This window comes from Wasmannia auropunctata, unplaced genomic scaffold (assembly GCF_000956235.1).
Source record: "Wasmannia auropunctata unplaced genomic scaffold, wasmannia.A_1.0 LD335903.1, whole genome shotgun sequence".
Classification (NCBI taxonomy): domain Eukaryota; kingdom Metazoa; phylum Arthropoda; class Insecta; order Hymenoptera; family Formicidae; genus Wasmannia; species Wasmannia auropunctata.
In genome coordinates, this window is record NW_012026987.1 from 2,124,571 (window position 1) to 2,151,732 (window position 27,162).

Consider the following 27,162-nt stretch of genomic DNA (forward strand, 5'->3'; position numbering starts at 1 on the left):
AAAAAAGATATATACGAATTATTATATGAAGTGTTTTTTAAAACTTGACAATTGAATAATGAAGTTAATCAATGGAACAAATATCTCGCGTGTTGGATAACGTAAATTTACATATCTTGAAATAATCGAAGAATTAAAAAAAGGACAATAAAAAGAAAAAGAATTCTATCAAAGTTAATCGTTAAGTTAATTAAAAAGTAGGTTATGTGTACAGTATATTTTTCTTAAGGTTTTTCTTGATATATCTTTCTTAAATTTTATATGATATTGTATTTCAAGGCTTTAATAAATATAGAACATAATAATAAATGATTTTTCTCCAAGTATTTATCTATAATATATAAAATTCGAAAACATATTTTTTGATAAAAAATCGCAAGTTACAATCAGTTTTAATACAAAAATATTCGATATTTTATTTTGATATTTAATTTATGTCATACAAATGTCTATGTTTAAATATGGATATAATGGTTATTTATATATAACTGTAAATCAAAATAATATTTTAAATTGTCTAAAATGTCGTAAAAAGATAATATTGAGTTGCATCATTGAGCATATTTCATCTCGCGTTAATTTTATTTTCATATAAATGATTTATTATGGCATGTTATTCCATAATTCGTCACATTATCGATAATTAACATCCCTGTTAATTAATTGTAGATTTTCACAGCATCATTGATTTTTAACTATGATTGTATGACGTTTCTATTCGTCACACTAGTCGACAAGTTTGCAGTAACAGAATAATTCAATTTACATAAGCGTTTGTTAGACGAGATCAGACTTTTTAGTATACTATGATTTAAAAAACTATAAAATTGTAAACTATAAAATATTAAGCTATCATTTCTTTTAATCGACACTATGCACATATTTATACAATTTTGTTCGGAGTCGCGATTTATAGAAGAAAGTATCACTTATCGATCACTTTGGGGGGAGGGGGGGGAGGCACTAAGTGGCTTATAATTCAATCGGCTTTAATCGGTCATGGATCCATAAGATTCACTGCAGAAGGCCGCAGATTTAATTGATATTCCCCAAAGACCATAGCCGCTAACCATCTATACTGCTCGTCCTTGGACGTGCCCGCTAAAATATTCCCGAAATATGGACTGTCCTTACATCTGGAATTAAAACATTACTCGATGAAGGATATAATTGAACATTTGTAAATATTCATCATTAAATTATAATGCAAATGACAAATTTATATCTGTTATTATGTCTGTTGATAGAAATTAGTGATATTTTTACCTCGTTGGTTTCTTGTTCTTTGTGATAAATGTGATGGACCAGCTGCGAAAAAAAGCACATCCAGTAAATATTTTTTAAACAATCCATGAAAATTGTAACTTGTATAGTGTGTGCTATATTTACCCCATTTGTGGATTGCGTTTAGGCTCGTGTCCCAAGTACCAAATGATATCTTCTATCTTCCACTCGTGAACTTTCACGGAGCACACCTTATCCTTGTAACAGTAGAGCTTCGCCTGGCTGAACTCGAAAAGGTAAGTCTTCAGGTTCTTTGTCTTGGTGTCCGCAAATTTAAGTTCGCCGGAGATCGTCATAGGCGGCTTTACCTACACAGAGGGGAGTAGAGAGTGAGACAGAGAGAGAGGGAGGGAGAAGAAACATAATTAATTTCAATTAGACCATATCCTGTTTTTGTAGCACATGCGGGACGCGTCTTTCTTTTCGCCTCTGGAATCACGCAATTTGATCCGCATAAAAGCTCACGCGCGCTTTGAACGGCCTTGAACCCGCTCCGCTATTATATAAATTTAGATCGTGGGAATTCGTAAGATTAATTTTTGCGTATGTATACGTGGAAGCTGTGCTAAATTTTACCGCGACACATCAAGAGTTTTATGCGAATTTTGTCTATTTTATTTTTAGCATACGCACCAGAGGTATGATATCCTTGTATAATCGGTCTTTTCTGAGAATGAGGGTATTATCCTTCCTATCATCCGAGTCCCAGTATCCCCATCTCGCCACTGCTTCCAAGACACGTTCGTTGTGATGCAACGGCCGTTCCAGCGCACCGGACAGAGTATACTCTTCTAAGCATAGCTCGTGAGACGGTAAGTTGGTTTTCTCGGCGAGTTCTCGGCAAACGTCGAACGCAGTCTTTTGAGGCCCGATCTAATTAATCAGTTATTTAATTAACAATAAATAAATGAAAAATTAATATTGCAACTATATTTTAAACGTAAGAATTTTGAATAACAAATTGGCGATAGTTGTCGGCGGTTTTGAACTTTATTCTACGAAGAATATTGCACGATGCAGAATTGTTTGTCGTTTAAAAAATCAGGAAAAGATCCTTACGGTGACGTTCACGCACTCTCCGTTCGGCGACAAAATGTATATCCAGACCTTGAGGTCTCCCGACGGCGCACCTCGCGGTCCATTGTTGGACACATGATGTTTTTCCAGAATCTCCAACATCTTCGCTTCCTTGGCCAGGTCGGCCGACGACAATTGATAAAGTTTCGGATACAGCTTGATGAGATCACCGACGACCTTGATCTCCGTCCGGTTCCACTCCTCGGCGCTATTCTCACCGGCGTGCATCAGAGTCGGGCCCCAGACCGCCGAAAGATTTTCGACGGTCATCAGGTTTCTGGCGCTCTGCTGACTGAGACCGTGAAGATGCGCTAGGATCCGGCGGAGCGTCGCCGACGTTATGGGATTCAGGGTGGACAATAATTTCCGATAAGTCGCCACTCGATTTTCCTCGCTGGTCGATTCTATGGAAAGATAGATTTTTAAATATTTTTTGCAACGTTGATTCTTCAAAATTTCGTCAATTAATATCGTAGAAATTTTCACGTCTATTTTGTTAGATTGTTTATTTCGGATGGATCGTTTGGTACCTGAAGCAAGACAGAGTCGGTCGTGTATATTAGGAGGGAACAATGGGTCCGGTAAATCCCGGAGAAATCTTCTAAGAACCGTGGCGACGTCGTGTTCCGTGTACAAATTTCGCGTTATTTGCGTAGCCCATGCATCTCGTCTGAAAGCCTCTAATAACTTTACTACGGCACTGCTCGATCCGCTGCGACGATAAATACCCTCAGTCATCATACCTGAAAGATAAGAACTTATGAGACATTCAGTGGAATATTACAATATCGCTACAGTATATATCGTTCATAGACGCGTTTAATGCAACCAAAATTCTCTGGCGGAATTTAATTATCATACAGGATGTTACTGTCATTAATTCTAATAATAGCGGTAATGCAAATTTAAATTTCATTGCGGTGCATTATACAGGATGTCCTGTAATTAATGATATAAGAGAGAGAAAGAGAGAGATAATAATAATGTGACATAAAAAAAGTAAGCTGGAAATTGTTTTCAAAGAAATTTTTTTATTTATATTTTTGGAAAATTGATCTTGAAAATTAAACTTGGGAAATTAATTATCGCCAGTTACGGGACATCATGGGACACGCGTATGATTCTACGAAATTATTTTTGTTCGACTATACATGATGACTCATTAATCACCATGGGCATAGATAAAGTTGACGCATTTGTCCAAGATGACGGGCACATTGTCCTGCGTAATCTGCTGTTGGTCTAAAGCAGGGCCGCAGTTCGTAGCCGCTTGATAAAGCGCGTGTCGCCATGCGGTCGCCTCGTGGGCTCCCGACGTGGCGATGTGCAGGGCGCCGCTAGCCCCGGCATCCACAACTACCACTGGAACAACCCCGCATCCGGCAATCGGCCCTTCTTGATCTCGCAACACTGCGGTGCCACAATGTTGTAATTTCAACAAACAGTAATACAATAATACTAATAATGATGGGATACCTTATTATGCGACAATAAATTTCAACAAGGACTCTTCATCGATCTCTTTTTAAACGAAAATGAATTTGAAACAACATTCTTATTGATTGATATTTAATATCAATGTAATATTATAAAGATTAATAATATTCGCGTAAAACAGGACACATATCTGTGGATATGACTAAGATGTATGACTATGTAAGATGCGTTGCATTTTTAATCGAGCAGCTCGCGTATCGCATTTAGTCATTGATAAGACGACAATCGAATTCGTTTATTATAATTAGGTCACGTCTTTCGCGTTTCAGCTATAAGATTAATTGGGTTATGATAATTTTAACGATGACTCAAGAGAGAGACTACAATTAAAGCAAATTAATTGATATTGCTCACATATGAATGAATACTGATAAAGATGTAACTAGAATAAACTGATTTAACAACGTAACATTAATTATCGTTAAAATAAATTAAATAAATTTTCTTTTTCATCTATTTTACGTCAATCTCATATTTTTATGTTTTACACGATGACAGTTTAATTCTATATTTATAATTGTTTGAAACATTTTCCAAGTTTTAGTTAGCAACTTACCGATGCAGCGCGCTTTCCGCAGGTCCACGTGTTCAAAATTCACGGCAAAATTCGCAGATTCTAAGATTTTCGTGTAAGTCAATGTTCTTTGTTGCAAGAGAAGCCAAGCCGAGAACCACGTACCTGTTACACTTTCCTGAAGGGATATGAAAAATATGTCATAATAGAAGAAAAACAGAAGATATGTTCTATATATTTTTTTAATTCTATCAAAGGAAATTTATAACCGTTCACAGTGAAACGTGAAATATTCAGAACGTTCACGAAGCTGTAGAAGAGGAATTTGCATGTCAAAGCATATGGGTTTCCGCTTTCGCAAGCGCGAACGTTTTAGTGCAAACACAAGGATTTCGTCATATGCCATTATTATCATGATATTTTCAAATGAACGTTGCACAAACTTTTACGTTAAAATAACCATATTTTTAAATAATTTTTTAATTATTATCCGCAATTACAAATAAATTAAAAAAAGTGCTAATACATTACACAAAGAAATATTGTGCCCAAATTTAAACGTACCTTAAAATGCGACTGTGGTAGGCTTGCAAATTTATTATGATAAATTAATATAAAATTGTTGTGCGGCACATATAATAAATACGATCAACTTTTAATGATTAATTACGCATAGAAATTTTTGTATGCTATTCTTTTAACATTTATTATTTTATTAATTTGTCGTTCTTCCGTTCAAATCGATCTTATTATACATTGCTTTTTTTTATATATACCTTCAAGTAAGCCCAACCTGCTCGGGTGAATTCAGCGGTGTACTTCGTGGAGAAGATCGGCGTGCTCGCCTCGAGGATTCTCTGGGCCCAGATACGTCTCTCGGCGACACCTTTCGCGTAGAAAACGTGCACACTCGGTCTGCCCGCGCCGCTAATCGCTATGCAATGCACAGTCTCGCCGTCCATGGTCCTGCACACATTTCGTAATTATCTCTTCATCAAATGATAGCGAGTGACTGGCGACTGATGAGATAGCTACATATGTGTCAATCGTATACGTATGATGAGTCAAAGGGAAGCGTAGATACGTATAGCGTTAAATACAGATTATAGATGCGTTGACATGTGAGGCGAAGAAAACTGCGCATTTACGAGGGTCACGCTGTTGGGAGTTGAGACGATTTCTTAGGAAAAGGTTGAACTGATCAATGCTTATTATATAGTATATAATTGCAATATATATTATATACAGCTATATATATTATTTTCTTTCGCGTGATATACTTTAAAATATCTAAAATATCTATTTAATAATTAAATTATATATCATATATGTAATAAATAATTTAATTATTATTAGACTACGTTCGAGAAACAATCCTCTCTCGTGAGATTCTTTTCTTCTCGTTTAACAAAGAGGACCTTGAGAGACTTCTCTTGTAGAGCGAGAGAGAGAAAGCATTGTAAGCCTGGGGGAACGTCTGCCCGGCGTTAACACTCGCGAGTTGGATCGACGTAAATATATACCAAACGAATGAGTCATTTTATTATTCAAATGATGCTACTGAATTAAACTTAAGATTATATTTTTTCATTCATAACCGAGAAAAAACGTAAGAGTAAGATATAGATTATATCTTATAATAAGTAAGATATTAATTATATCTTACAATAAATAGATTCTTGACTGTTGATAAATAATTTTGTCTTGATAAATCGGGACAAAGGTAATTTTGAATAATAATTGAACAAAAGCAATTTTGGTGGAAGGATCGTAAGGAAATGTTTAAAATCGTGGCAATCATTACGTGATATATGTATATATTTACTGATAAATGACTACTGATAAATAATTGTATCTTGATAAATCGGATAAAGATAATTTTAAATAATAATTTAATAAAAGCGAATTTTGTGGAAGAATCGTAAAGAAATGTTTAAAATCGTGGCGATTATTACAAGATACATGTATATTTACGTTTACGCAGTAAAATAACAGACTCACTTAACATCCTGAAGCAGATGAATACTGTGTACTGTCTCTAATTCCACGACCTCTTTCAGCGTAGACATGCTCTTGTCAGCGTAGAACGATAATTTCCGATCGAGCAACAGTGCCGCTCTCGGTACGAGGTCCTTGGCCCTCTCGATACCCATTCCAGGCCTCCACGGGAAATAACGTATTTCTAATTAATACTCTAATCAATGCGGTCACTCAGTTCAAACGAAAAATTAAACGTCAAAATTAATCGCGATCGATCGTTAAAAGGAATCTTTGAAATCTTTCTTTTTTATATAACAATTTTTATTTTTTTAAATAAATAATATGTTTCTTTTAAGCGTTTCTCAAAAATTTTTAATCATAATAAATTTTAACATAATTTTTTTAATTTGTAAATCACGAAATTTTCATTGAATTATTAGAAACAAATTATTATATTTATATATTAATATCAATGATTTAACCGTTCAATTTGTTAGCTTTGTAAATAAAAAAATTTCAGGATTGAAGACCCGTGAAATATATTTTTCGCGCAAGTTCACATTGCCTCGTACCTGTACACTGTTCCCCTGTGTGTGACCGGATTGTGCGGAACATTCACCTTCGGCCTCTCCATTCGCAGCGACCTCGAGCCGGACTCACCGATGTGTTCGCGAGTCCTGGATAACAGTTTACTACCACTCTTAACGAAACTGATCACATTAGGCTTGATGCCGTGCACGGTGGACTCTTGTCGCAGTTTCTTTAACTTTTGTATCACGCTCACTTTACGATTGTCCTCGGCGAGCTTCGGCGTCCCCGAAGAAGAATTGCTAACACCCTCCTCGTCGTTACTGGCAAGCGTCGTCGTTGTCATTGCCACCGCGGTTGTACTCGCATTCGGCTGAGGAAGCGGAGGACCCTTCATGGAAGGCTTCCTCGGAGGAACAGCGGGCTGCTTTTTGGTCACCAAATGCGCGAGCTTCGGCAAGAGAGGCGGATTCTTGCTAGAGGCTTGGACCTTGTCGGGCTGCTCCACACCTTCCGCCACGTCGTACTCGTTCTTAGGAAGGGAGTCAAATCTCTTGGGTGGTTCCGGGGGTGTCAAATTGATTCCGGGATGCGTCAAGTCTTCGTCCTCCTGCTCCTCCTCGGCGCTCTCGCGAAATTCCAGCGTGCTATCGGTGCTACTGGGCAAGTCGTTGGTAGCCAGCAAGGTCTCGAGCAACATCAGATCGTTGTTCTCGTAATTGCTATAAACGTTCTCGTCCTCGGATGTCCTCGCGAACGGGTCGAACTCAAAGAGTACAGACTTGCTGCTCTGTACTCTAGTGTCCGAGGGAATCACCGTCGGTTGTTGCCGACTGTCGACCTTTGGTGACAGATTCTCGTAGAGGGAATTTTGGATGGAAGCCTGGCTCTCGAAGGACGCGCAAGAGGTTCGATCTATTGGTGAAATTTTCTTCTCGAAAGATTTCTCCAAACTTTCTTCTTCCACGTTAGATATCCTGTCCACTTCGTCGACGCTGTCAGCTCTCGTGCTTGGTGTGGTGTCGTAAAAGGTCCAAGAGTCTGATCTCGACAGTCTTTTGGCAGATATTTCAGACTTGTCGAGTGATGAGCTTACATTGGCGTCGGACAAGTTTAGACTTTGATCGGAATCGCTAGTCTGTTTGAATAAGAAAAAGATTTAAGAAAAATAAGATTTATTTATTTATCTATAAAATGGGACAATTGTAACTTTCACATGCATCTTAATTTTACCAGTGCTTTTAAAAACAAAATCGATTCACTATAGTAATATCAAGAACATCGGAATGACAATAGTAAGAATAGAAACATCAGAATGACAATAGAAATATTTTATTGCAGAGTCATAAAAGAAGAGAGCGCGAGAGGCAATTGAGTTCAGTTTTTACCTGATTCCGCGCGAAGCCGTGGTTGAAGTCGGGAAAATCTCGCTCGATCTTGTCGGACACCGTAGAACTGAGCGTGTCGTATCGGCCGCTGCTTCCCGACGTAACGGACTGCAATTCGTCATAGATAGATTCGTCCGGAAGCGGGGGTGGCGGATAAACCGGAGGTGGCGGGCTGTGCCTGCCGCCAGTGGATAGATCCTCCTCGTTCTTCACACTCTTGAGGTTGCCGCTCAGAGGACTGTAGAACGAGATGCTGCTGAAGATGTTGTCGGCCGGCATAGACACGCATCTGTCCTCCTCGGCCGGATCTTTGAGCTTTTTCTGGACGCCGCCCTGGCCGACCACGTCGTCCTGGTTCAAGGACGACAGCCGCCGGGTCAGCAGATTCTTCACCGACTTCTCCAGCCGAATGCTGGCGTTCCGCGTGCTGCAGATAACGGCGCGTCCCTTCACCGTCATCTTCTCCGAGATCTCATCCTTCAATTGGCGCGAACTCGTGCTGAGGCTGCGGAAGAACTCGTGGTTGCCGCGAGTATTCTCGTTGGTACTGCTGGTCGACTTTACATCGTCGCTCTTCTCAGACTGGCTGGATTCGCTGGTCGGACTGCTGGAGTGAGTCGACGGCAAGGTCGTCATCGGCAAGAGTCTTCGGGGCGCCGGTATCGGTTTGCTCTCGGTCATCACCGATCGCGGCTTTGGTATCGGCTTCACCTCCATCACGGATTCTTCCACAGCGTAGCGTCGCTCCAGTAAGATAATTGTAGATATCCTCCGATGTTAACCATTGATCCTGAGACATATAAAAGTTTCTCTGATCCTTCGCGGCCCGAGTTAATGCAAACTCAAACGGAAAATTTTTTCCCGCCATTTATCAGGGTCATCTAAATACATGCATTTAAAAAAATATGATAACAGTTAAGAGTAGTTTAGCTAATAATAACTAAATGTTTTTACTTTTATTAGCAAAGAGGTTTTATTATTTAATTCTCGTAAGAGAGAAAGTTTTCCAAAGCTTCTCCAATGAAAAGTGCATTTTCCTAGTATCGCTATATTAACCGGCTGTCGCGCGCCCATTATTCGTTTCCAGGATTAATTAAATTGTTATTTCTCTGTACTGAACGCGTGACAAAACAAACGAACGACGCAAATAGAAAGGAAATTATGAATTGTCCCAGTGTGAGTCATCGTTCCGAAAGCCGATACCGACGCCCATAGTTTCCGGCTACTATTTCAACTGACCGGCAAGTGAGTATCACGTCCATCGTTCCATATCTGTACTTTAACTCTGTGCCAGACATCGAGCATTATCACATCCATCACCTTCGGTAGCACTTAAAATGAATTAAGTGTTCACATACATGCGCTTATGTGAAAAATTTTATACAAAAATTTGGATTCTCGAAATAGCTCGGATAAATGCATTTAACAATACACGGTTCCACGTCGCTGATCTTATTGTATGTTATTTACTTCTCTCTCTTTCTCTTGTAATATTACAAAAACTTTCTCGGACAAAGAGGATAGAAAAAAATTAGAAAAAGAGATGCGGAAAAGTTCAGCTAAAAAGAGAATCTATTGTGGAAGCGGCGCATATCTGACGCGTTCCAATGAAACTCATGATTCACAGTTAACTAACACGATCATCTGACTTGTATCAACTTCTTGAATTCTTTATTGGATTTATGGTATAAAACGATAAGTGACTCGTTATCTTTTAACAGGTCGAAACTTCCTTGAGATAAGAAAACATGAATTCTAAATATATGTATAAAAAAGAGCAGTGTTGACGCAATGGATTGATTATATCACCTGATATGATATCTGAAATAAATCGATAATTTTCGAAACAGTAAGAAAATTTTTATTGAGAGATTGGTGTACAATCGTGAAACGTTACGATTGTATAGCGAGCCTTGATGTGGGTTCCATCAATTATATAATAAATTTAATTATGCAACATGATGTTTGTAAGATATTATTAGTCGGTCTATTTCAGATACGCAGCTTATTATGAAACATCTAGAAAGTATTATTTGTGTAATTAACGGCGCATCATGTGGGCTCCACAATAGAGCTCGCAAACGCGTCACCGACAGTTCGCGCAAATTGTCATTAATTATTCTTGTGTCAAAAACACCTGTAGACGCGTCTGCTTTCGTGCCTTGCCGATGAGTAGTTTGCGTTCACGTTTCCTCTATGCGAATTGATGGAACTATCTTCGCGGAATAAAATAAATAAGAATTGCAGATTCACTTTAGAAATCCATAACTTATAGCATCGCGCGATTAAAATTTAAATTATATATTCCTCTACATTGTATTTTCCTTTTTTTTTTTCAGAATAGTGGATAATCGTTTTCGAGAATTATTAGTGGAGATTATAAATGTCGCTGTTTGTCCGTTAGTAACACAGGTCAAAAACCTACCTCGTCGTTGTTACTGTCACCGGTACCGGTTGTTCCTTGCTGCGGAGCTCTTCCTTTTCACGAATCACCGCTCCCGTTTACTCGCAGTGAGTCCCCTATCTAAAATCACAGCATTTCGTTTTCTTTTTTGCTTTATACGAGAGTTTCTTTCGAACTAAAACTCGACGCGGATTCGCATCTGTTTCACGATCATTCGTCTATATTCCGTCCACGATGCGGGTATTCACTATTTTTTTTTTCACTAGCACGTGACTCATTACTTGTTCACGCAAAAATTGCTAAATTGCACACTTTTCTGCATTTTTCACATTTATACTTAACTATATATAAATACCGCGCATTTACATGAATGAATCATGAAAGATATGATAAATTAGCAATATTTTTTTTTTTACAAAACAATAAGAACAAATATATTGAATCTCCTTTGAAGATAGAAACATTTGACAATTAATGATTATTTTATTATACGATATACGTTCGGTTTTTTTTAAATATAAAATTAAAATTTCAGGAGTCGTAAAAATAAGTTTTTTACGTGAAAAATAAGAGCCTAGTACGCGCTGGCCGAGAGATTAATGAGTTAAAGAGACACTTCGCGCGCGCGGCAACAAGCGGAGAAAGACGCGCGCGTGTGCTCTAACGCACGTACACATTGACGGGTGCAGGCACACAGACACAATGAACAAACTGTAGATTTCACAGTTTGCGAGCACAGGCCTTCTCCTTTCTCCTCGTGGATCTCGACGTTTCGGAGTGTATTTTTAGGATGCCCCCGCTCGGGGATGCCAAGTCGCGGTTTTTGCCGGTTCCGAGTCTGATTTTTGCGTAGAATTGCTGACGTTTACGTACGCGAAGATAAAGAGGACGTGAGAAATGATAAGATAAAAGAGGCCGAACGACGGCGTCCTCGTCCACCCGACGGCACAGCTCGTGCCTATGCACTGACGCGGCTGACGCGGCTCCGTTCTCCGTTGCCACACATCCATCGTCGGTGCTCCTCTCGGTGGTGGAAAGAGGCCGGAGAAGGGGAGCAGGCCAACGCCATCGCCAGGCACCAATTGCAACGGGCACCAGTGCTCCTGCACGTGGAATGTGTTATTCATTTTGTAGCTAAACTGTTTACAAAGTCGTACAATCCTGAAAGCGAAATTCTGCTAATTAGTTAAATAAATATAGAAAATCCCATTTAAACTTAATGTAGAATCATGTATTGAAAGTTATACAAATTCCACGCGATTAAATATTTTAATTCACGTTCCATAATCCCGGATTGACTGTTTTACTTAACAAAATAAATGCAAATTACAGATCCAGCGTCACACAATATTGTGAATCATTTCAATTGATACTTAATTAAAGGAGAAGTAACAACTGCACCATCTGTAAAATAGAAATATAGAAATTTCAATAAAATGTTGAACAAGGAGAGATGATGCTCTACGAAGAATATTTTAATGAAACCTTTATTAAGACTTTTATCATGCCAAAGACAAATGACGGCTTTGGCTATACAAACAGGTAAACGTTTTTCCCGGCGAGAGTCCTCTATGCAGATGCAAACTATACAATATATTGCTATAAAATTTCATGAATTAATATTAAAAAATGCAATAAAATTGCACAGGCGGATTTGAGATCGCAAAACGGAATACAAAGAAAATACTTATTTATGTATAACGTTTAAGTTAACTAATATTTTTACATATAAAAATATAATTTCTATTGTTTCAAATGGCTGCTTATTTTGCGCCATGAGTATATGACTATATGGGTATTACTGTCGCTTTCAATTACGATGCTTTATTAATTGCTTTTATGAAATTATTGCATTAATTAATAAGATTTTAGCATGTAATATTTGAACGAAGCATCACAGAATTGCACCTGCACCATCGAGCGACTTGCGCGGGTATCTCTACTATCTTAAATCACAATGGTGACGACAAGTTTAACTATTTATTCGTTAATTAGTTCCTTAAGATTGATCGTTACATATAAGCAGATACGCACGCACGCACGCACACACGTTTTAGCAGCCGTATACGTAAAAACGCGTGAGGAAACGATTCAATGACTGCCGATGATCTTGACGGATCTTTAATGACGCGATACAATGTTGCATCACGGATTTAAAAAGCACTTAGCGGAAGCGTCGATGAATCTCGGGATCGTAATTATAGATAAGACCGGTTCCTTTAATTTTAATTATCAAAATTGTCCTTGCTATTAAAACGATTAGAAAGAAAAAAAAAAGATAAAATGCAATGAATAAATAAAGAATAAATAAAGAAGAACAACATAAAATTTACACACTAAAGATATTAACTGCAGGATTTATATTTGCAAATAACGCGCGGCAACTTCTGAGATCATCGGCATTCACCATCGATAATCACACGAGGAAATTATATTCCCGCGGAGCGACTCGCTTTTATTATATAATTCCCCTTACCGTCATAAGATTAATTTACCGCGATCAATTCGAGTCGATCGCGCAAACCCGTAAAGAGTACCTACGTTTTCGGCGTGTTTCGCCGAATGCTTAGGCCATAAAATCGTAAAAAAATATTCAAGCGCGAGTTCGTAGGCGGAGTATTTGGTGTGGAGTGCCTCTGATTTTTTTTTTACCTTCTTTCTTTCTCGAGGGCTCGAGGCAAAAATTGGAACGCGCGTTTACTTTCGTATACTTTGCAGAAAAGAGTGAGATCGCTCGCGGTCTCCAGTCGGAAGTCGTGAGTGCGTGCGTTGCGTAGCGCTGCGTGTTTTTTTTTTTTTCGTTTTTATAAAGAGGAACGATCGACGGAATATCTACTATTATGTTGGAACACAGAGAGACAATCGTTAAACAATGCGACCAGCCCTCAACCGATAACGCAATTTTGCGTAAAATCCTTATGACGGAAATCAACAGACGTGCGTTTCTATTTCTACATTTATATATTTTTAAATGTCTATAGATGATCGAATTACATCATCGTAATTAAGTACTTAAGTAATTAAGTATCGTAATAAGTCATTTTCAATTAATTGAGCAGTGATTTCTCGCTTCTTTAATATGAGACAATATTGGTCCATGTGCAACAAAAACACTCTTTTTGTTTGTAATTGGGCATTCTTAAATGACAGAGAGAGAGAATAGAAACAAAAGGTTTTGCAAAATCTACCGGGTAAGGGCTGAGATAAACGATTCAATCTCCTCTCTTCGCTTTTATCCAAATTAATAATAGCTTTTTGACACCCCGTACCAATCTACTTTGTAAATAAAAAAATATTCAGATTCTATTAGAAACCCTAATTATACTGACGAATATATTTGTGGCGAAAATAATAATTTTTAAAGTTATCAAATTCATGAAATATAGTTTTCTCTGTAATATTCATATTACAGATTATTAAAGTCTTAGCGAAGCGTATATATATCAAATTGAAAATTAATATTATGTATATAATGATTTTTAATAATTAATCCAGTCCGGCGACGGATACGAGGCATCGTGAATCTGCCATGTAATTCGAAATCGTCAAACTATAATGATAGTTCTTCGAAATCGTTCACGATTGCAATATGTGATTCGAGAGCATAGGATAAAGAGACAGAGAGAGAGAGAAAGACAATGACATAGAAAGTTTAAGAGATTAATCCGAGGAAAAAATCTTTAGGCACACTCACACACATACACGTACATTTATATAATTATATATTTGTGTGTATATATTATGCATAGAGCGCAAGAGTCTTTATTTTTTTTTTTTTGGCAAGCAAAACGTGGCTTCGCACTTTTATTCGAATTCCTGCCGGGGCCAGCAAGGGTGACGTGATTTCTTCATTTTTAATTCTTTGCGCTTGAGCGTCATTTGCAGAAGAGCATAATTGATAAGATAAATAAAGACCATGTAAATAAATGAAACCAGAATGTAAGAGACAAACCAATACATATAATTCGGCAAAAATAATAATAAAATAATATAAATATCCTACTTATATTTTATTAATTTAGATATTTGTTAATGCTACTCTGTTTACAAGAAACATCGTTTACGCTCTTATGACAATAGAATTTGGCATAAGAAGTAATAAACGTTAAAAATGATTGAATTAGCGCAAAGAATTAATCTATAAAAATTACACATCCATTTCCGTATTAATTTCGATCAGATTTCGACAATGTCGATGCTCCAATCGCTTTGTACTCGCTCAGCCGATCAGTGTCTTGCAGAAAAAATGTCATAGTGCGAATATTCAAATCACCCTCGTAACGCCACCATCGTTCAGTATACGGACTCTTAAAATTGCTTATTTCTCTTTGTTCTTCGTACGTTTTCCCGCAGTGTTAGTTAATTATAATGTAATCGTTATGTCATAATTTAATAGCAAATATATTATCACATTTAGATTGTATTAATTTTTAAGACGACCGGCCGGACGTTTCTCGATGAACTCTTCGTCGCCTCGCAACTTTCGTACCAAATAAAAAAATCTATTAATGCCCAATCATTTTATGATACATCTTTCTATGTCGTTTGATTTCTTTTCTTCTATAACAGAAATAAAATGCGATAACTATAGTCACTTACGAATACAAATAAAAATCCTGCGAAGCTCCGCGTTCGGAATGTTTCACTTCCTCCGATAAATGCCAGCAGCAGTTCCAAGCAACCACGTTGTCATTCGTAGGTCAATATCTTTGCATTGAAACACTTGACTCTCTCATTCTTTATCCCGTCGATGTCGTTGATAAGATCTCGGGCTCGGGCGTAAATAACTGAGTTGCTTTGTTTCGTAGATTCCAACAATTAGCACTTAAGAGAAGCGCAAACGACGACATTCGCCGTAGACACGTCCGTCCGGCATGTTAGATTTAAATCTAAGAAACATTAATATAGAATATATTATCGTGTAGTTTATATAAGGTATACGTTAAGACACTTACTGCTACAGCAAAAATTCAACAATTAAAAGATTGTAACAACTAGTTCACGCTCGCAACGAACGCGGAAGCGGACGATCAGAGACTGAAAATCCCTGCGTTTGCGGACTTTTGCGAAACTCGCGATCTTTGCTGAATCTTTGAAACTACAAACAAAGAAAAACTTATAATAAAAGATAAAAACGAGGAAAGAAAATTTTCTTAAGAAAAAAGATTATCAAATAATACAACTAAAACTTCGAAATTATACTTCTATTCAATTAAAGAATTGTCTACGTTATACCGACTAAACATTTTAATATACTTAGCTCCCAGGTAGCATGGAACATTCCAGCAATATTGCAGCAATGCTCCGTATTATCTGGGTTATATCTTGAGTTTTGAGATAAAAGTACTTTTAATACCTAAGGCATTTTTTTATCTCTTTCACCGTAGGTCGGATAAAAAAATATCAGATTCGGCTCGGAAATGTAAGGAGTCGAGTTGCGCGATTTTCTGCAAACGAAGAAATCTGATCGCACGTTTCACATCCGAGGCAGCTTCCACCCCTCGCGTATCTCCCTTCCGCAGAACATCGTTCGTTCCCTTATAATCGGGGGTCACTTTGGCACGCATTTATTTTCTTTTTGTTCGTAATATCGGCACGGCGCCGCTGCTTATCAGTTATGAGCTCGTAATTATAATAATGCGAATAAATCTCGGTAGCACCTGAGACTGATCGCTCGGACGATACGATTAAAATGAGGTGTTCTCGTTAGGCGCGCACGCTTATATCATCGGGAAAACTACATTTTCGCAAATACTACTGCGAGAAACGCCAGAGGACCGCGTGTCAGCCGCGCGCGAAATTTCCCGCCGACTTTGCAAATCCTTGCGTCCTCGGGGAAACTTTCCTTTATCCCTATTACATATATAGATTCTTCGCGGGTTTGTTTTTTTTCCTGACGTACGCCGTACGGGACGCGCGCTTTATTCGAGTTGTGCTATGACTTTTGTGACCGAAATGAAAACTAAATAATCACTCCAAGTAAATACTAACGGCGGACGGAGCCAGTCACGCTAAATTGCGGACCTGTAATTAACAAGAAACCTCCTTCGTTATGGATGTACGTAAATTATGCGCGTCGCGACGCGCAACGATAAACTATTTCGTGATAAATATTCTGAATGTGCTAATGCGCTCAGCATACCTTCGAAACGACGTAATTGTAGATATGCGCGGAAGAAATGGAAAAAAGTAAGTCGCCCTCTCTTAACAGTCAAGGTAAGCGCATTGTGTAAAATCATGCATATAAAAAGTCGCAGTCGAGAAACCCGTTGCATCGTAGAGAGTGCCGCACCGTAAATGCGTTTTACGAATGTAAAATATTCCGATATATGTATCAAAAGCAAAGTAGCACGTATAAGTACACCAGCATGTGTATAACTTATAATTTTCGTTCAGTCGAGTCAGTATAGTCGAGTGAATTGTGCGCACACCCGGTTAAACCATCTGCTTTCGGATGAACGGGCCTACATCGTTATGTAATCCGGAATAAACGTTTTTCTTTTTTTTCTTTTTACCAACTTCCACGCATAATCGTAATCATCTTGGCTACTATAGTAGTCATCCGTATACCTAAAAGATAAAATATAATTTAATATTTAATATATATATAATTATGTAATATAATTAATTAAAATCTAAATCACATTTGCTCGTAATTGTGGCTTATTTCAAAATTTATGCTACTTGGCACGGAATGATCTACGGTTACTCGCGATACCTCTAGCGAAGATAATACCGACAATGATAACGTGTAATGAGCTGGACAAATTCAGTCGCTGAATGTCGTATAGTGATAATAAAGTTCTAGTTCGAAAAAAAAAATATTCACTTAACGTTCGACGAACGAATGTGTGTTCGAATGTGAAGCGTCAAAATATGCCGGGGGAGTGAAACCTTATGCCATGCAGCTCCGACTTCGCATCATCGTATACCTTGTAGTTTATCATAGTATTGTGTAGTAATGACTATAGCGTCTATATAGTAGAATGATATTCTCCGCGAGAATGTCACTCTCGACGAGACGACGAATCATCGTGGCGTGTCGTGGTGCACGTAATCCTCTCTCCCGTGCTACTTTACGTGAGGCGCCGTTAAAAATCGTTTATCGACTATAACGTATTTGTATGATACATTAAAAATTGACACATATTTCCATTACAATCGATCTCGTTCGCTTTCTCTCCCCTTCTCCTCCCCCCCCCCTCCCTCGCACGAGCAAGTGATCGATCGTCGGGGATGGTCTCTTGGATCCTAAAGAGAGAAACGAACGCGGGACATTTGTATCAATAGCGAACGGATACGTCCAACGAGCTTGAATTTTGCAGAAGGTGACAGTTATACTCTTTAACGAAAAAAAAAAGTACTGTACCTACTATATGTTACGGAGCGAATAGAAGCCTCAGTATAATTTAAGGATGTGTGATGTAAAATGAGTACAATGATACAGGAGCTCTACGAGGATGTCGTCATCGTCTGCAAAACAAAAACGCGTTAGGCTTCACCTCGCGTTACACGATACACTCTCTATCCGTTATAATACTTGCGTAATCATAAAATTGCATTAGTCCGTAAGTACTGACGAAAAAACCGATAACAGGCAACTCAGGCAACGATAACAATGTGTTCGTGTTAACAAGTATACTTAACAATTATACTTATAGCGATTCGTGCAGCGCGAGCGAACTATATGCTAGACACGTAACGTTAAAACGAATCTTCGTAAAATAGCACCTTTCCATCCCGGCCGGGGTCCTCGCGACATGTCGTGTCGTAACTCGGTGCTTTTATTGATCTCATTAACCGTTGGCCTGATTCGATCGAGTCTCGTGCATCCGCCACGATGTACGCGCGAGTGTATCGCGAGCTCTCGCTCGAATCTGTTTCAAGTACAAATATATCGCGTTATTTGCCCCTATGCGATGCTAAAAATAAAATTTTCATCTCGGAATTGAACACTAGGTCATAAAATTAAAGCAGGTTTTGACAAAAAAATTAACATAGACTTGAAAAATTAAACGTGAAATTACGACAAATTCTCAAAAAAAAAAAAAAATTAAGATTGAAATTAAAATTAAAGATGTAACGGTGTGTACGTCGGTAATTAATTAACGATCCAATAGTTAATGAGAAATATATAAAGCGACGATGTCATATTTAACGACGAGAATCCCCGGAACAGTACAGAGTTGCAGTCTTAAACTTTGCTGAATTGCAATTTCTTTTTTTCTCTTTTTTTTTTTAGTCACGGCGGTCAGTGCGGGAAGAGCGTAAAAGAGATGCGACGTCACGTCGCGCCGTGAATTCGTTTCTACTTTCAGTCTTTCTCCGCGATCCAATCTACGATTCTAGCACCATTTTGCAGCTTTCCCCGTTCGTCGTCATTGATCGACGCGAACGGGCGGTCTACCGATCGTTATACTTCATCGAATCGACGTAATGTAACACTTGGACGTTTACATAGCTAATACAAGATCTCGTTAGAATTCAAAGGTTACATTAAATTATCGACGTTCGCATGCAATAATCTATACGTTTCCTAACGTCTAAAAGGAGAAACCTTGCCGATGCTGATTTGGAAAACAATCCGTTCCGAGATCCGTGCTTCTTGATTGACTTTATTCTATTCATATGTCAAAATTTCGTAACTCTCTGTTCCTAACTTACCTCTCAAGTTGTTTTTTTTTTTCGTGAAATTATAAATAATCCTCAATTTTTCTCGAACTTAGGTTTAATTTTCACCTGATTGAGATTCTCCTTCGTTTGTCTGCCAAGTTCAGCACTGTACAAGCCTTCCTGTAAATTCTAATATATCTAGATCGCAGTATTGACAAAATGAGGACGTATGAAGGACAGGCCAGTCCCAGATTTCTTTTTCCGCAGGTCTCTCAGGGCCGTTGCTCTTCTCTTCGTTCTTCGTGGGCGTTTTCGCTAATTGGTCGCGTCTGGATTGGAGGACGGCGAGGACGCCGGGCTCTGTACCAGGTCAACGTCAGTGGTGTCCCTCGAGGAGGCCAACAGCGAGGGGGTTATCAGCATGCCGCGCGGGCTGAAGGTGTCGCAATAGAGATTCTCCTTTTTGTGCACTCGCCGTACGTGGCTGCGTAGATTGTCGCGACGTGCGCTCCGGTAGGCGCAATGTGGGCACAGATGCGGCTTCTCGCCCGTGTGCATGCGACGATGCTGTATCAGCTGTATCAGAGAGATACGGCGAATACAATTAATCTTCATGTGACAATTGAGATCTCTCTGTGGTAAAAGCAAGTAATATTTCAAGTACCTTCTTCAGTTGCACCGTGCGGAAGATACAGATATCGCAGCAGAAGTATCGGTCGTCACGATGCCTTCGCATGTGCCTGCTGAGATCGACCTCGGACGATCGGTCGGCACCGCAGACGGCGCAGCTCACCCTAGTCTCCGGCGCGGTGCCTCTCGCGTGCGCTCGCAGATGTCTTTGAAATGCCTTCTCGATCGTGCATGCATACGAGCACAATGAGCACCGATACTCCTCCCTCTCGTACCTGAGAACATTGCGAAACGGTAGTTGAAAGAATGCGACGGTATATTAAAAAAAAAAAAAGAAGAAAAATAAATATGCATTTCTCTCTTTTATTTCATTTACTTTAGATTTGAGTAATGATAAGAGTTTTATTCTATAACAATAATAAAATATTCGAGAGAATCTCTTTTTTGATAGAACACAGATTAGATAAAATTAGTTATGTGAAATTGTTTAAGTACCTATACCTGACGCGTTGCAAGGCCAGCGATCGTTTCTTCCCCGTAGGCGTCATCCCCTGAGCCACATGCGCCGCCACGTGGGTCTCCATCTCGCACCTGCTGCTCGTCGTGAAGTCACAGCCCGTGGACGGACACCTTTTGGTCTCCCCGGTCTCCGTGCCGGACAGAGCGGGATGGCAATCGGCTATGTGCTTCCTCAGCGCCGGTCTCGTCGGTGCCACCACATCACAGGAGCCGCACGAGTAGCCGCGATGAACGCTGCTCACGTTCGGACTGCTGCCTCTCGATCTTAAACAATGATAGTATTATTGTCACCAACATAATGATGATAATGTAATGCAATGTCGCAATTTTTATTTCAATAACAAATTTTATGAACTTGAAATCGAATCTGTCGCGAGCGCAAGGTTTCGCGTTGCGACAACTGCTGACGAAAGTAAATTAAGCAATCGAAAATGTATGATGTCTACACGGAGAGAATTTTATTGTAAAATTTACCCTGAAAATCACGTTAACGATAGGACAACATAGTATTTTGACGAATTATGTGTTTTTCGCTATTTTTTTAAATATATACTACAACAAAATTATTGTAGTGCACAGTAAAATTTGTCGAAATACTATATGTTGTCCCACGATTAACATGATTTTCAAGGTAAATTTTAAACGATAATTCTCTCCGTGTAGATTATGAAATTTATTAAGATATTTTGTCAATGTTGTATTGACAATTGCGTATCTTTAAAACAATATCGGACAATAGAAATTAGCACAACAAATCTTTCTTAGGGAAAATGATTTTTAAGAAATGCTAAATGTAAGATCGTGACTTGACTACGCTAAATTTTATTAATTCTACATACTTTTCAGTGTAGGATGAGTGCTCACTCTCGGAATCACTGTCGGAAGGAATATTGGGAACTTCCGTTGCTTCTAGTGCCGCAGTAGCGGCAGACAGTCTACCCAGCATCGCCGTGTAAGCACCCAGTACCCAACCGTTCAGAACTGGAGTCACTGTCCCTTCCTGAATAATGGTGAAATATTAGAAACACCGATTAAGAATGTAATTAGCACGTATTTATTACTGATCACGAAATCCTGATCACGAAGTATTGTGTTAAAGAATCACGATCGATTTGAATAAGTTACTTATGTTCGTGTATCAGAAAGTTTCGTGGACCGACCTTGTCGAGAGCCAAGCATGACATCGGATCGGGAAGCTTCGCGATTGATAGATTGTTGTTTGCCGATTGATGTGAGCTGTTTGTGCTACCAGTGTCGCTCTCGTCACCGGCATCTTCGTTGTCATTACTTTCGTTTGGCACGCAAGTCTGATTGGTACATGTAAAAAAAGAATACTCTGTGTTCGTATTTATAAATTAAAAATTTTAAAGCATGAAATTTTAAATGTTTTATATTCCGATTCTGATTTCACAATAGCTTAATTAATTCAAAATTATATGTCAATTTTTTGAAATTATGAATTATTTTTATAATACATTTTTTGTTCAATAGAAAATTAATTTAAAAGACTAATCCTAAATATCGAAGAGCTATCGGTTTTAATATTGTGTCGTACAATAATGAGTCTTACCTGATTTTCGTTTTGATCGGCCTTTTCGATGTTACCTTCGTTGTCGTCGCGCTGCTGAGGATCCTCATCCTCGCCGTTCGTGCTCTTCTCCCCATCCTCAGCGTCTTCGGCATTGGTGGATGCGATCGAGGCTGGTTTCGTGACCAGCTCCATCGGGACGTAGGGCGGCCCCGCGGCCGTCAGCGGCAGCGGCAGCATGTCGGGCCGGTGCAGAGCGCTCAGGGCGAACGCGGCCCTTGGCAGGATCTGCGTCGCGCCGGAAGGCAGAATCGGATGCCTTCGGGCGAGACGCGGGTCACCCCAAAGTTCACCCGCGACGTGAAGACTCCAGATCCCATATTCCATCTGGAATGGTGCGTTACGATTGTCCGTTGATAAGGATTCATGTAAATCGGTATATGCTGTAAGCGAAATTACGCAACAACTCCTGCGCCAATGTCGCAAGTGATGTTTCAAGCAACAATGGCGCAAAATAAACAAAAAAAAAACGCAGAATCGGCCTACATCGACCCCAAAATTTTCCACGGAGCAATAATTGCTGACTAAAACCCGCATGTTGTCGGAGGATAAAACTCACTGGCCAGCGGATTACATCGGAGTTTATAACTGAAAATAATTTTGTAGTTCAAAGCAACGTAAAATAAGGATCTAAACCCGTTTTATAGTAAGTAAAAAAAAAATAGTCGCACACAACACATAGTTTTGCTTTGAAATAATATGGTAAAAAAATAGCATATATACACGTGAAAAACACGTCTTTCGATAAGAACATTATGTAGAACATTATGTAGTTATCTTTCTCTTGCGGCTAAAATAATTTCCAAACGAGACGAGATGTGCGAAACTATTTTTATTCGCTGTAAATTTTAACTGTATCGTCTCGGTAAAATCGATCGCTGATTCGCGGGTTTGCGATTAAAATGAGATAAGTTTGTTCGGTTTTTTTTTAGATATAATCTGACGTGTTAAATAGATCTATCATTCTTTTAAATTGCCCTAGTATACTTATTATCTTATATTTATCTATCGGTATTGTTGGATTGTTAGTGATTACGAATGCAGAGAGAATTCGAATGTAAAATTAGAAATATACCCTGAAGCTAATAAAGATTGAATCGCTTGGAAACGGTGCTCTCGAGCCTCATTATGTTTGTATGGATAGCACGGTATAAAAAGGGCGAAGGGTAGGGAGCGAGAAGAGAGAGATTAGTGGTGGCCCTCGAATCAATACTTACGTGCAATTTTCAAGCGTGCCGACTATTTGTTACTTATATATAAAATTATTTGTACCGCTTTCTATCGCAAGAGCTGTGTGCGATTAATTAACTAAATCGTTATATATAATAAGAAATACATAAACATGTTTATCCAGCCTATTTGCAAATAGTGTACGATACTCATTTTGTCAATGCATTTCTCCAAATACGTTTTCGCATTTTATAGCTACTCTCCCGAGTATCCGTGAAGGATTATGTCAAGAAATATGTCAAGAGGAGTTGGGCAATAAAGTATCGGGGAGTAATTCGATCTCGAGTTACGAGGTCAAACGTCTCGGAGCGTGCTCGAAACGGAGATAACGATGCGGAAAAAAGTGTCACGCGATGAAAGATTATCTATTCCTAAAATTCTCTTCCTCCTCCGGCTTCATTTCCCTCTGTTAAGGACTCTCTTTCGGAAATGCGCGATCTCCGAACGCGAGTCGGAACGTATTCTGTATCGGCTTTTCTCGTTCTAAAATATCTCATATCTTTCTGTATCGCGATTGAGACGCTGTTATATTCTCGCACAAAGTTGTTCCTATGCGCGGATATACTACCGAACCGTCAGACTCTCACACTCGACATTCAATCTCTATTTCCTCAAATGTAAAACTCGCGGGGGGATTTATATATTCTCTCCCTCCTCGTGGACAATTTTACTTGCAAAGTTATCGTAAACAACGTCTAGTAGAAAAGCAAAGATAAAGCTCTTAGATATATTTGTAATTTACATAACATGTCGGTTGGAAGATCACGTGAAATGAGAGCATCGAAGTATTCGACGTTACAAAACGTCCTAAGAGGGCTTTCGTATCCCTCCAGCTTTGAATTAGGCAAACGAAGACACCTAAGACCATGTGTGTTCACCAGAGATTTAGAATGGAACTGGAGTCACCCCTCAAGATCAGATCGGAGTAAAATTTGATTCTGACAGAATACGACTGTCACCTTTATATTCATATCCTATAATGAGCTATCTTTGCTGTTAATTAATTTTTTTTTTGAAATTAAAATTTTTGTACATATCCGTAAAAATAGAAAATAAAATATACCATTTCGAGGGTGGCAACGGTAAGTAGATTTCGATTCGCGTTAATATCATTCTTCAAATCGTTATTCAAGAAAAAAGGAGAAGAGGGTGAACGCAAAAATTAAAACAAGCCGCAGAAACCGAACGCCGTCGTGAGAGATCATTGAAAAAAATCGCGTCTCGAGCGGAGAGTAGGAACGGTCGCGCGAAAATCGCAAGAATATCGAGGAGGTTCCCCCTTCTCTTGGAAGGGGGGGCGCCCCTATGGTGGCCTACCGCAACAATTCGGGCCGATCGTCATTACGCTGGAATCATCCCCCGCCAGTGCTCCCTCTCGTCGCCGGGCCGATCTCCACCTTACCGATCGAATGAGGGTTCACGCGCGTAGCGGCTCAGCACCGCCTCCCGTGCTACACACATGACGATTACGTTTCGACGACGACCGAAAAAGACGAGGAATTAAGACGAAGAGATGACGATAACGATATGCAGGGGACGGCGATAACGCGAGAAAGGACGTGGAGTCGCCGCGATCCGCGAGTATCAGAGCCGGGAAGAAACGAATACCGGGTTCCGGATACGTGCCGCTGTAGAGCGAACGAACTCGCGAGATTCCTGACCATTGGACCGACCCTCGTGCATGCATACTTTAGCATAACGTTCTCTATACAATATCCAGAAAGAGGGAAAGAGATACGGGGGACGGGGATAGGAGGAGGAGGGGGGTACCGCCGAGGGGAGGACGTTTCTCCTCGTCACCCCCTGGCGGCTTCGCCCTTTCTCTCTCTCTTTCTGTGTTTCTCTCTTTCGCACGCGCGTGCCCTCTCTTTCTCTCTCTTTCTCTCTCTCGTAACGCGCCGGGGGCCTCAGCAGTCGTCCTACCCCTCGCGCTGACCCCTTCCCCCTCCGCCCCGCCGCCATCGCTGCCGCGAATCGATTTGTTATTGTTTTTGTGTCTGCGGTCGTCGCGGCGGATGGAGTGAGCGGGGTTATATCGAGGGGTGGATGGGCAAGTGGTGAGTGGGGTGGGGTTGCCGGTGGTGCTGCTGCTGCTGCTGGTACGGCTGATGCTGGTGATGCTGCTGCCGCTACTGCTGCTGATGGTGGTGGTAGTAGTAGTGGTGGTGGTCGCGCTCGAGCTTCGAAGCCTCGGCTTCGGTTTTCGGGCCGGCAGAGAGGCGACCAGGGTGAATAAGCTGCTCCTGCCGCGAAGGGTGGAAAGGGGAGGCGGGAGAGAATCGCAAGGGAACGTGAAGGGAGAAAGAGAGAGAGAAAAGGGATAGATACGCGCGATTCCGATTCAGTGGCGTAGCCCAACGTGGGACGGGAAAAACGGAAAAATTTTGACTTCCATGTGCGGTATCGCGCTCGAAATTCTACCATCCCTTAATTGCTTCCGCGTTCAAAATCGCTATCGCTCGGCTGAGCGACGAGAAGCGGTCGAGACGTGTGACGACGTGGCTCTTACGAGGAATCGGCGGCCGACTGCGAAAAAAGGGCCGAGATCACGCCATTGGCATAGCCGCTGAAAAGAGCGAGATGAAACGTGAGAGGGTTGAGGATGGAAGCTGGCACAATGAGGAGGAGGAAACGAGCGAGGGTGCGGAGAAAGGGAGAAAATCCCTGCGAGGGAAAGGGCGAGGAGGGAGGCTGGAGCGGAGTAAAGGGGGACGGGGAGGGGGGGCAGGGAGGGGAAGAACGGCGGCGATCGCGTGGGTTAAACCGAGAGGGAACCTTGCGCGAGGATGGATGTAGAAGGGAGAGAAACAGCGCGGATCGGATTGCGTCCGTGGGTTGTATCGAGGGGTGGCGACAGAGATAGTCGGACGGAGGAGAAGCAAGAGAGGGAGACTGGAGAATAAAGGGAGGGAGAGAAAAGGGTATGAGAGAAAGAGAGAGGAGACGAGGTAGCAGGGGTAGGTAAGGGGAGGGACACGTCGGCATCGGCTTGACAGGTGACAACCGATCGGACCACTGACGTCACAGATCACTCGGCCGAGCGACGAACGCGCGCGCGCGCGCTCGCGCACGCACGCAGCACGCACAGACACGACTATACATCCCTCGAATATCCGCGGCTCTACGCTACGTGGCACGAGGTCAGAAGCCGTGTCTCACACTCGCGTACACCACTGTGCACCATTGACACACGTCACGTTCGGCACGTCACGTCGCGTGAAAGAGAGAGAGAAAAAAAAGGGGTAATCGCGCGTCGTTCCAGAGCGGGGCCGACGAGAGAGGAGCGAGAGAGAGAGAGAGAAACGCGAGGTGAAGCGAGAGAAGAACGAGAGATCGCGGACGGCGTAAGGAGGGAAGGCGGGAACGTGAGGCGCGTGAATTCTCGTTAACCGCGGCTCGGGGAGAGGACTTTCGGACGCGTGCGACCGAGAGGATTTTTCGCGCGACGCGAATAATCGCCGTTTCGCGACGTACAACTTGGATTTTTGGTATTTACCGGGTGTTAACGCCGGCCGATGGTCCCCGCGCGCGGCGCCTCTCTATCTGGTTACCATTACACTCGGATGTATGAAATGCGCCACGGGCATACAACCATCCCCCCACAATAGCCCTATTTATGATTGGGCAAAATTGCTTTCCATGCGCAGAATAAAATCTCGCGCGCGGGTCCAGGAAAAATCCGCGGGGCGCCGCGACGGGAGGCCGCGCGGCGCCGCCGCCGCTACTCGCGGCGATCGCGTAACCGTTTCTCCCGACGACGCGAGAACGCTCGTCGCGGGAAATACGCGGGCGGGTCGGCCGCGCGCGGCGACGCGCCCCATCGTGCCCGCGTGCCGCCGCGGCGTTCGGGCGCGTCGCCCGTTTTCCGCCAATTTTTCTCCGCACTTCCTCCACGCAGCCGATAAATTCG

The 27,162-nt window shown here is 40.8% G+C and overlaps 2 protein-coding genes across 5 annotated transcripts; both read right to left on the reverse strand.

Annotated features, from left to right (window-relative positions):
• Positions 1-390: 390 nt before the first annotated feature.
• On the reverse strand, positions 391-18,682 carry LOC105455406. 2 transcript variants are annotated; one of them, XM_011698704.1, is made up of 15 exons: positions 15,272-18,682; positions 11,985-12,076; positions 10,694-11,833; positions 8,269-9,058; positions 6,925-8,018; positions 6,374-6,532; positions 5,149-5,338; positions 4,415-4,550; positions 3,532-3,771; positions 2,892-3,104; positions 2,344-2,765; positions 1,918-2,157; positions 1,390-1,592; positions 1,267-1,308; positions 391-1,136 (listed from the first exon to the last, which is right to left on the reverse strand). In XM_011698704.1, the coding sequence occupies exons 4-15, from the start codon at positions 8,983-8,985 to the stop codon at positions 998-1,000; spliced, it is 3,795 nt and encodes a 1,264-aa protein (XP_011697006.1). In that variant the 5' UTR covers positions 8,986-9,058; positions 10,694-11,833; positions 11,985-12,076; positions 15,272-18,682; the 3' UTR covers positions 391-997. The 2 variants fall into 2 exon arrangements, with proteins under 2 accessions (XP_011697006.1, XP_011697005.1); XM_011698703.1 differs by having other exon boundaries at positions 10,694-12,076.
• Positions 18,683-19,271: 589 nt separating this feature from the next.
• Positions 19,272-26,861, reverse strand: LOC105455407 (RE1-silencing transcription factor B-like). 3 transcript variants are annotated; one of them, XM_011698707.1, is made up of 8 exons: positions 26,749-26,860; positions 24,570-24,703; positions 22,005-22,349; positions 21,595-21,741; positions 21,274-21,434; positions 20,411-20,698; positions 19,950-20,190; positions 19,272-19,861 (listed from the first exon to the last, which is right to left on the reverse strand). In XM_011698707.1, the coding sequence occupies exons 3-8, from the start codon at positions 22,347-22,349 to the stop codon at positions 19,601-19,603; spliced, it is 1,443 nt and encodes a 480-aa protein (XP_011697009.1). In that variant the 5' UTR covers positions 24,570-24,703; positions 26,749-26,860; the 3' UTR covers positions 19,272-19,600. The 3 variants fall into 3 exon arrangements, with proteins under 3 accessions (XP_011697009.1, XP_011697010.1, XP_011697007.1); XM_011698708.1 differs by lacking the exon at positions 24,570-24,703 and having other exon boundaries at positions 20,417-20,698; positions 26,749-26,861; XM_011698705.1 differs by lacking the exon at positions 24,570-24,703.
• Positions 26,862-27,162: the final 301 nt, after the last annotated feature.